At 47.8% G+C, this 10,152-nt stretch overlaps 1 protein-coding gene across 1 annotated transcript; it reads right to left on the minus strand.

The window, feature by feature from the left end:
• Positions 1-317: 317 nt before the first annotated feature.
• LOC131881010 (uncharacterized) lies at positions 318-9,344 on the minus strand. Its single transcript, XM_059227755.1, has 3 exons — positions 9,176-9,344; positions 3,727-6,529; positions 318-3,652 (listed from the first exon to the last, which is right to left on the minus strand). Exons 2-3 carry the CDS (start codon positions 6,514-6,516, stop codon positions 1,988-1,990), a joined length of 4,455 nt encoding a protein of 1,484 aa, XP_059083738.1. The 5' UTR covers positions 6,517-6,529; positions 9,176-9,344; the 3' UTR covers positions 318-1,987.
• Between the last annotated feature and the right edge of the window lie 808 nt (positions 9,345-10,152).

A 10,152-nucleotide genomic window follows, 5' to 3' on the forward strand; every position in this document is an offset into this window, starting at 1 on the left:
CATGTACTGGTTATAGATTAAACCAAAGATAACTTTATTTAATAGGTATAGTTATAGGTATCCTTGATTAAACCAACAACCGAAATGTGACATTTTTTAACACCTACCCAGCTCGTAACTAGCGCAGACGACAAAAACTTCATGAATTGAATGCCCTCTTCTTCATTTACTCGCACTTGGATGGATGGAACTCAGTCCTAGACTTTGGATCGTGATTCTCAATGCAAGTGGTCATCCTACTGGACCCCCCTCCCTGAAATCAGGTCCCATTCCATCGTCGAAGAAGGGCGCCACTGCATTAAGGGCCCAAAGCAACGCCAACAGCCGACTAGTGTGTGAGATTTTTGGTAAACTGAGGCAAATTAGATCAAGAGCCGAGTAAGGGGAAACCTCGAGAGGAACCGAGACAAATCTAATCTAAGAAGGTTTCAGGCTTTGTTAACTGTGGACCCGCTACCTGATTCCATGGGGAAAAGACAAAATGGGCCGTCAATAACACGTACTGTATGCACTACATATGTAGTAAGAGAGAGATGGTTGGGTATATTGTTCATAGATATATTGGGTGAAAGCGAGATCGTAAACAACATCAAAGTGATAAGTGGATGATGATGGTGACTGAATCCCCTCATTTTTTCGGGAGAAGGGAACACGAGTCTTTGAATTACATGGTACAATTTGGCATTTAGTGTTTTACGTTATATCACAGATATATCTTCTTAACCCGTGGAACATTGCCGTCTGTGGTTGTATGAATAAAATTGCTTCCACCGAAGGATCGAGGTAAAAACCAGGGCATTTTCGACTTGTTCCAAATGATCCTACCCAGAAGGCTGGATCGGATCTGCAGCCAGAAAGAGGGGACGAGTTGCGCGTTCTATTTAGTTCTCATTCCTGTCATCATCAACAAGGCGAAGAAAACGTAGCCAAAGATGTTGAGCACGACTTTTCCTTCCCCTCAACCATCTCCATCTCCTTCATCATCTTCTTCTTTTTGGTCTTCTCTCTGCCATTCCTGAGCGGTCCCACCAAATTCTTGGTCCAAGAAGACCTGCTTGGAAGCTTGGAAGTTCGTGCTTGTGTGAGCGTGTGTGAGCGTGTGTGAGCGTGTGTGAGCTTGTCTGTGTGTGTGTATGTGTGAGTGAGTGAGGGAGAACGAGAAAGAGAGCCCAAGAGAGAGGTCTACAACTGTAGAAGAAGAGTGTATGTAAGTGTGGCCACAAGAAGAGGGACGGGAGGGGTGGATCGTTCTATGGATGGTACAACAAGCCACTGAAACGTCTGAACAAGTAAGTCCGGAGGGAATACCCGTCCCTTTTTAGGCACTCAACTCCTCTCGGTTGGTTCGTTCCTTCGTTCGCTCCTTCTTTCGACTTGTTCGTCCCTTACTTTGGTGTCTGTCTTTCTTTCGTTCGTTCGTTCTTTCTTTCTTTCTTTCTTTCTTTTCTGTGTTCGAAAAAGCAAAGTAGAAGAGCGAGGAGAAGGAGGACGACGATGAAGAAGGCCAGGCGAAGAAGGGAACTCCCCACTCTTCAATTCACTTTGGCTTTTGCCTCCTCTTTTCGTCTATCTTCTTGTATTCCCCCCGGTATTGAGAAAGTCTGCTTCGTTCCCATTTTTGGGACTCGACTACACATTGTAGCAACTTTTCTCCTTCGAAGAGAAGATGTTTGGGATAGAGCGATGATGGAAGGAAGCAGTTTTGGGGATTTGTTCCAGTGGGGATCCCTTCCACTCAAGGGAATCTAGAGAAGAAACTTGGGAAAGAACGAGACGACGACGAAGACACGGGGAAACGAGGCAAGAGAGAGAGAGAGAGAGAGAGGTTGCATTGGGGTTTCTGGCCTGATGACAATGCTCCTTCTGGCCACTCGGTCCACCTTTCCACACTCTTGAGCGGGAATACCACTGCCATACATACTAGTATGAACCCAATGGACAGATAGATCCATAGATAGATACATGGATGGATGCTATCATAATGACCCTAAGCCGAGCACCGCTTCTGATGGACCTTCAGGAACTCGAGGTACTTGTAGATTCGGCTACACTTCTCACATTTATACTCTTGCTTCTTGGGGGGCGACGGATCGACGAGGTCTTTGTTCTCGCGGGTCGCCAATGAAGATTTTGATTGAGCTGAGCCGTGGCCTTTCTCTTCCTCGACCCTTCTTCCACTTGAGAAAGAGTACGAGGGCGCCGCGAATGAGGATGGCGAGGATGATGATGATGATGAGGGGTAGGGCGATGATGCACCGAAGCCGTTTCGGAGCTCTTTCAATTTGGAAGAGAAACTTTCCAACTGATGTTGGACGGAATTGCCTTCGATGGTCAATTTGGGTGGCTCCAAGCCCGATTTCTCCTTTATTGGTTCTTTTCTCGCGTTCTCTTGGAAGGAATTCATTTGGGAGGCTGGATGCTCACTTCCCCTAGTTTTAGAGCTCATCACCTCTTTGTCTTGGTCGTCTTTCTCGGGGAAAGTAATGGGCTCAGATTTGATGGATCTTGTTATTGGTTCTTGACGAGCCGTGTGTGAGGACGGCATTTCAAGAATCATGACCTCATCATCATCGTCGTCGTCGTCGTTGTCGTCGTCGACGATGTTTTCATGAGTGCTCAATGTGTGCACAGATGGTAGTGGCTCTTTGGCAATCTCTTGGATCTCGTTGTCCTCAATGCTCACCACATGAATATCCATGATCTCTTTCATGGCAATGTCGACAGGGTTCTCCTTGAGCGCGGGCCTTGTCATCGTTGACTCCAAAGTAGGAGTATCAATGATCTCAAATTTGATCTGATTATCTTGAACGGGGATGGTAAACCCCTCGTGGGGAATCTCGAGGATTCCTTGAGGGCCATTACTCAAGCTGTCTTGTGGAAATGGGACTGAAGTGCTGTAAATTTGATTACCAAAGGAGAAATACGACTGAGGTTGAGAAGCAAACTGCAACCCGCCCTGAGAAACGGCGCCATTGATGCTCTGGAAGTATTGAACAGGTGGCTGTTGTTGTTGGTGTTGTGGTTGGTGATGAGTCTGTTGATGGGATGGAGCCGTTTGGAACTGGTTTTGGCCGTCCCAAGTGAGGTTTTGGAGCACAAAACCGTTGCAATCCACCAAAATTGGTGTGGCTGTGGTCCCCGGGAACGCGAGAGCGTACTGTCCAGCTCCTGAATTGGACATGGCTGAGATCTGAGGGCTCTGGGCTACGATGGAGGTCTGGAAGCCATTCAAGGCATTGGTGGTTCTCATCTGGGTAGCTTTTCTGGACATGGTCACTTTTGGCGAGTTTCGACGAGTGTTGGGCATGCGGCTGATTGGGATCTTTGGCAGAGGGGCTTTGGGAACCGAGATTTCCATTACTACAGGGGGGGACTTGGTTCTGTGTTGCTCCATTGGAGTAGGAGGATCGTCCGAATCTTCACTCTCACTCATTGCTGCGGCTATGATCTGGTTCTCCTGAGCTTCATCAGAATGAGGGTGTTCCCGCCTGATATGTTGGTTCAGCTCCTCGAGGCTTACATAGACGGCCTCGCAACGCCCACAACGAAACTGTTCGCCAGTATGTTGGCACATGTGGCGGACGAGAGAGTTCCGATGCTTGAACTTGAGGGCGCAAATCTTACACGGATGGGAGTTGGGCTCATAATGGACCTGAAAATGGAATAGAACAATGAAATTTTGGCCATGTTTAAGCGAGCCGGGAAAACTTAGAAGGAGACTCCTACCCTCATGTGCACTCCAATATCAGAGACTTCGGCGCCACACAATCGACATTCGTAGTCTTTGATGCCGGTGTGCTTCTTCCGATCATGTTTCAACATCTTGGGTAGGGAGTAGAATCTGAGGCCGCAATCTGGACACTCGAAGTTCTTGTGATGTCCAGAGGTGTGGCACAGTTTGTGTCGCTTCATGCGCTCGGGTTTCCGGGTCCAGAAATTGCAGGATTCGATATCACAGTACATCCATTGACTTTGAGGTTCCTTGGCAAAGGTGAATTGAGGTCTGGTCTTCTTCTTAGGAGCTCTGGTTTCTTTAGCAATTGTCGGAGTGACAGTTGGCCGAGATGCGTTTTTGATTGTGTCTGCCGTGGCGTCTTGGTCCGTGGGACTGGAAATATCCTCCTCTACGGCTTGCGTGGCCATATCTGATTTGGACACTGTCCTTGCTTCCCGTCGTCTTTTCAGCAGAGCTTGGCTACTAAAAACATTGACTTTATCCGCCCCATCTGGCGTGGGGGTGATCATTTGAGAAGGGGCCGAAGAGCCTCGCGTGTCGGAAAGAATCTTATGGGGAGACACTGCTTTTAAATAGCCATCATTTCGGGACTGAGTTCCCTCTGTTTGGTGGTTGTCTGGTGAGGATGAAGGTGAACCATTCTGACGTTGTGGGTTGGAGACAAAGTCATGCCAATCACTCATGTGCGATTGTCCAAGCTCATCCAGAAGGGGCATGTCCAAGAGGTTGGAGGAACCTTCGCTGGACTTCCCACTATCGTTCAGACTCATCGCGGACGAAGTCAAGTCCTCGTGATGGCCTTGCAACGACTCAATTGGGCTGAATAACGTCTCATAGTCTTGGTTAAGACTGACATGTTTCCCAATGGTGGTGGAGTTGGGAACATACTTCGTAGTTCCGCTCTCGCAGGGAGTAGCGACAGTTGCGGGAAAATGGCCTGAACTCATATCTTGGGCCTCTGGTACGTGAACGTGCTGTTCTGGCATTTTTTCCTCAACATGAACTTTTTCTTGTTTGTCTTGTTCAGTGGGTCCTCGTTGTGCTCCCCTCTCATTCCTTTTTGTGCTTAATGAGCTCCCTTGTGTTCTCTTTTTTCTACCGGGAAGTGCTGGCCATGTTTTTCTTGGACTACTCACATTCGTGTCCGTTGAGCAGGAAGAATCTGCGACATTCGTTAAGCTCACGTGGCTGGCCTCGACTCTTTGAGAGGAGCTAACTTTCGGTGCCCTTTTAGTGAAGACCACGTTCTCTAAGGAGAGTTGGCAGAAGGTTGGGGGTATCTTAATGGCTTTCGTGGGTTTATCTGGCGATGTCTCGATGTTGTTGGCCTCGTCGACCTTCTGAGATGGCAAGTGGGTGGCATAGTAATTCGGATTGTTTCGAGCATTCTCCTTGTCCTCCCAAACTCGTCGGGTCTCGGTGGACTTTTTCCCTGTGTCACTTCCAGAAATGGTTATTGCACTCCTATCTCTTTCCGATGATTTACTTCTTCCTCTCCGGACCGGAGGACCACTCTGCTGGAGGCTGCTGGAGGCTGGTCTCTCCGCTACACAAGAAGACATTGGAGCCGTTCCATCGTGGCCACACTCAGATTCCCGCCCCTCTTTTTCACTCCTCTTTGCAATTGTTAATGCCGATATATTGCCGGTCGTTCCGTTGGAGACCCTTTTTCTTCTGGATTCTTTTTGATTACACTCCTGGAAAGCGGCTGCCAAGTCGCTAAATGTGGGAAGACTCTGACTGTGTTGGATAAAGGCGCTTTTCTCGGAATCATCCGAGTCCTCATCACCCGAGCTAGTTTGGTTCGAAGACCTCGATGAGGGGCGTTGTTGTTGTGGTGGTGGTGGTGGTGTTTGATGCTGAAGATGACGATCAGACTCATTTTCGTCATCGTATTGACACACATCTAGTTTTTGCAGGCGAACCTGACAATTACGTGTAGCGTTGGGAGTCTTGGAGAGAGATGGCTTCTCATTGGGTTCAAGTATGGAACTTTCTCGCCGACGCTCAAGGGCTCTCTTGAAGTGCTCGGGTAATGTTTTGGTTATGCTCAATCGATTCAACACCAATTGATGGTGGTTATCCTCTAAATGGGTCGAGGGGGCAATCCTCGGCTTTTTGGCTTTTCTGATTTGATTAGGCCCCAATTCGAGTTCGAGTCTTGATGACGCGATGGAAGCCTTCTGTTCTTGTGTAGCATCATTGTTGTCGTCGTCATCCTCCCCTTCCTCATTATGACCCCGTTTTCGATGTATATCGTCCTCGAGAGGTCGTCTTTCCCGTTTCCTCGATTTGCCAGAGGTCAAACCCGATGAATGGTGCTCGTGTTCCACGTCCACGCTTCCATCACTCATTGACGAGTGATTTGGCCTCTGTCCCGACACAATGGACTTGTTCTTGGCCGCCGACTTCTTTGCGGTCATCGTGGTCATCGTTGTTGTTGTTGTTCTGGGGCCAACCGAATGCCCCGCTTTCTTGAGGTCTTTGTCTTGCTCATCTTTATTGGGAACCCGAAGCTTCACCACCACCCGGGGTTCCACAACCCCTATGGAGCGCTTGGGCTTACGTTGGGTCAAGTACGAGGAGGATGGCGAGGTTGTGGAAGAAAGGCTATGGCCAGCAATAGTGCTCGCACTTGGATTAACTTGATGGACCAAAGGCGGAACATGATGGGTGTGCTGCTGGTGCTGCTGTTGTTGGTGCTGAAGAAGCAATTCTCCTTTGTTGATTACCAGGGCTTCTTGATTGGCATCCATGTTGTCTTCTGGCTCCTCGGGCATTTGACTCGTCCTTCTGAAGGAGGAAAGGAAAAGAAAGATGCTCATTAAATCCTAGAAACGCTAACAATGGACAAAATTAATCCATTTAAGCGTGTCAAGCAAAGGGGTCCCTTGGGAACATCCAAAACGAGTCTTCCAGAGGGATCTTTTCATTATGTTTGGTTTTTTGTTCACAAAATGTAGGAGAAAGAGGAGTAGAAGAAGTAGTAGTAGTAGTAGTAGTAGTAGTAGTAGTAGTAGTAGNGAGGAGGAGGAGAAGGAGGAGGAGGAGGAGTAATAGTTATGGTAGTTATATCTATGAAAACTGGCTAGCAGTCCATCTTTTCTGTCATCCCATTAATATGCATGGTACTTTGCTACGACAGGGACATGTTATGATCCAACAGGGTGGAACGACTTGAAGGGATTTTGGAAACGAGATGAAAAAGAGACAGAGAGGGAGATCGAGTGTAATAGTGAGCTCGTAAACGAGTTTAGCTTGCCAGGCTAGACTCGGGTCAAGTTTAGTAAAAATATCCACATGATATAGATGAAAGGACCTAAAGCAGCCATCATCGAAAACGCGCTTGTTCCATATTGGAGAAACGGCAAACTCCTTTCAGTGGTTCCCTTCCCAACTTCAAATAATGCATAGGCAAGCAATTTCCAACTTGATTGTGATGAAAAGGCAGTTGTTGGTGGTACTGTTGGTGGCGGTGGTGGCGGTGGCTGTGATCGATGGGATGGCAAGGAAGACACGAGCTAGATGGCAATGTGCCCCTTCAGTCTACAATGTACTACTCTTGCCCTGCTTTCCCCCTTTTCCATCCACCACAAACTATGCTTTGACGTCTTTCCCCTTTCTCTTGCGCTCATTGCACCCTCTCTTTAACGGATTTTCTCCCCTGAATTGAGTGAATTCCGACTCCCAATGCTTCTTCAACCCGTTCCAAGCACAGGCGCACTCTATACAATTGTACGCATTGCATATGGAAGTAGGAAGAGAAAGTGCGCTATTTCGCGGAAATTTAACAAGACGTACATACACATATCCGTCCGCAGTGCAATAGCTGGATGCTAGCACACCATAAAAGCTCAGTCAAGCGGGGGATACTTTTCTCTTTCCAACATCATCACGGATTCAGCCTGAAGCTTGAAATTCGGTGGGAAGTGAATCCATCATGGAGTCTGATTGCCTTTCATGAAGTGAAGGGATTTAATGTACCGAGGGTGAGCAGTTATCGACGACACGTGCTCCATGCTCCATTCTCTCGTTCCAATGCTCGAGCAGGCTCTCGCTCTCTCATTCCTTCTCTCCTCTCGCCGTCTAAATGATCCCTTGATACCAAGAGTATTTACTTTGGAAACCCCACCTCCCACTTATTACATTGTTTAAAAGTCAGTTAACCTCATCCCCTAGCACATTTACAAACAGAGAGAGAGAGAGAGAAAAGCTGATTACACTCGCCCAATGTTTGATGCGTGGAGGTTCCCTTGTGGTCCAAAGGACAAGGAAATTGGCAGAGAAATTGAGAAAAAAATTGAATATTGGGCCATTCGTCTGTGGTTGATTCCGTCTAGATTAGCGAGGTCCTTTTAAAAAGAGATTTCTGAACTGGTTCTGATAATCCCAAGGTTGTGTAATCATAAAATCTTAACCCAATTCCGAACCTCAAACTTTGCCCCAACTCCCAAAAGCGATTGAGGTGTAAATCTAATTCTCCGCCTGTTGGCCCCATTTTGCGGCTCTCGAGGACGAAAAACTTTTCTTCATAATGAATTAACTCGGTTCATTGCCTATGTCCCTTTGAATGTTTGAACATGACACTTTACACGAGAAATTTGTGGGGCCATGGACTTGAAGGCTCGACGAGAACTTCCCCAGTCTCAATGTGCATGTACTCTAGTTCTACGTACAGTAATAGTGGGTCTTCTCTACCATTTCATGGAGAACGAGAGTGCCACTGAAGAACAAATGGGATATTTTAACACATGACATCTCGAAAAAGCCTCCCTCGAACTTGTTGGAACTAAAACAAGTTGGAGAGAGTTCAGGAATCCCCTGGAAGTTTTTTTTCGTTCTCAAAACTCATTTCCAGCCAACAAAGGGAGTGAAAACCCAAACAAAAGCAGAGTTTGGGAGCAAGAATTCAACAAAAGGAACTTTAACCAAAAATGCTCTCCCTGGGTTAAAGGACATTGGGATGAGGCTGCTATGTAATGCTGCGAGTGCTCTTGCTCTGTTCTCGTAGAAAAGAGACCAAATGGAATACACAAAAGTTGAAATGAGACTGACATTTTCATTCTCCAGCAAGACGAAGAAGGAGAAGAAGAAGAAGAAGAAGAAGAAGAAGAAGAAGAAGCATCTTGGAAAACTTTGCTTGTTGTGCTCTCAGCGTAGCTTAAAAGATAAGATGTCTCGTCCCCTCGAGCTACTTTGGCTTGGCCAATGTCTCTTTGAACCCAAAAGCATTCTCTCTTTTTCTTGGCTTCGCTCTCATCTTGTCGCTTTTTGGGAGTGAAGAAATCTCTCAGTTTACCACATTGGCTCTACTTGACATATGAACAATAGGGACCTCTTTGAAGAAGGAGAAAGAGGGGGGGGGGGGAAGGGCGCTTTCTTGGGGGAAGTATTCATTTTGGACACAGATTTGCTTTTGAGGAACAATGGAACACTTACCCTTGGTCACCATTCCCGGTGTTAAAACCACCGCTCGAACATAAAGGACAACTCCCGGAGGTCAACAGAATTGAGGCCAATGGAAGCACGATGTGGCCGAACTGGAACTCGATCCGGGAGCCAAGGATGGAGATTGGGAACTGAGGGAGGATGACTCCTCTTCGATGGAATCAAACTTGGTCCACCAGCTGCGACAGGTCATCATCGGGTGACGAACCCAAGACCGAGGAACCCGGCGAGGAAGGGACGTGGTCCTCGCAGTGGGTGGTCCCAGTTCCTCTCGTCCCGTTGTGACAGGATGATTCATCGAAACGGTTACCACCAGTGGCCGTGGCCGTCCTGGAGTTGGGGGGAAGGAAGTCACACGACTGAGATGAGGCGTACAGGCGACTCTCACGATTGGGATCATTATTACAATCCATGGGGGGCGTCCAGGATGAATCGGCGTAGTGATGAAGCTCTCCATTGGGCAATGAGGAACTGGCTTGACTTCCAGTCTCGTCCAAACACGGCTCCTCGGGTAAAGACGTGGTCGGGCTATTGGTCTGAGAACTCATTGACACGCTAGTCAGATTGGCATTGTTCAGAATGATATCCGTGCTATAGAACTGCTGCTGTGGGGTGACCGCCCCGCCGTAGTATCCCGAGTCCGTGGAACATTGACCCGGACTCACTCCGGATTGAATGACGCACAAATTGGGCTGAAACATGATTGGCACATGGGGTGCCTGAGTTTGCGGCGGGTACTGAAGGTCAATTTGATTGGTGGACCCTGATGGTCCATGATGGGCAAATAATGGCGTATGCTGTGGTTGGTGCTGAAAGAGCGCTGTTGTGGTTGAGGAAGAATGAGCTGGATCCGAGAGACTCGCTTGAATGGGACCAAAGTTAACGTAATCACAGGAATTGCTCGCAGAAGCGGCGTGAACAGTGCTGATGATGGGCGAGGTTTGTGGGTGGTGGAACACGGTGAATTC

The sequence above is a fragment of the Tigriopus californicus genome, chromosome 5 (assembly GCF_007210705.1).
Source record: "Tigriopus californicus strain San Diego chromosome 5, Tcal_SD_v2.1, whole genome shotgun sequence".
Classification (NCBI taxonomy): domain Eukaryota; kingdom Metazoa; phylum Arthropoda; class Copepoda; order Harpacticoida; family Harpacticidae; genus Tigriopus; species Tigriopus californicus.

Excerpts from the sequence above, each read along its gene's own strand:
- LOC131881010 (XM_059227755.1), bottom strand. The coding sequence starts at position 6,516 with ATGCCCGAGGAGCCAGAAGACAACATGGATGCCAATCAAGAAGCCCTG. Across the intron at positions 3,653-3,726 it reads ATATTGGAGTGCACATGAGG|GTCCATTATGAGCCCAACTC; the intron begins GTAGGAGTCTCC and ends TTCCATTTTCAG.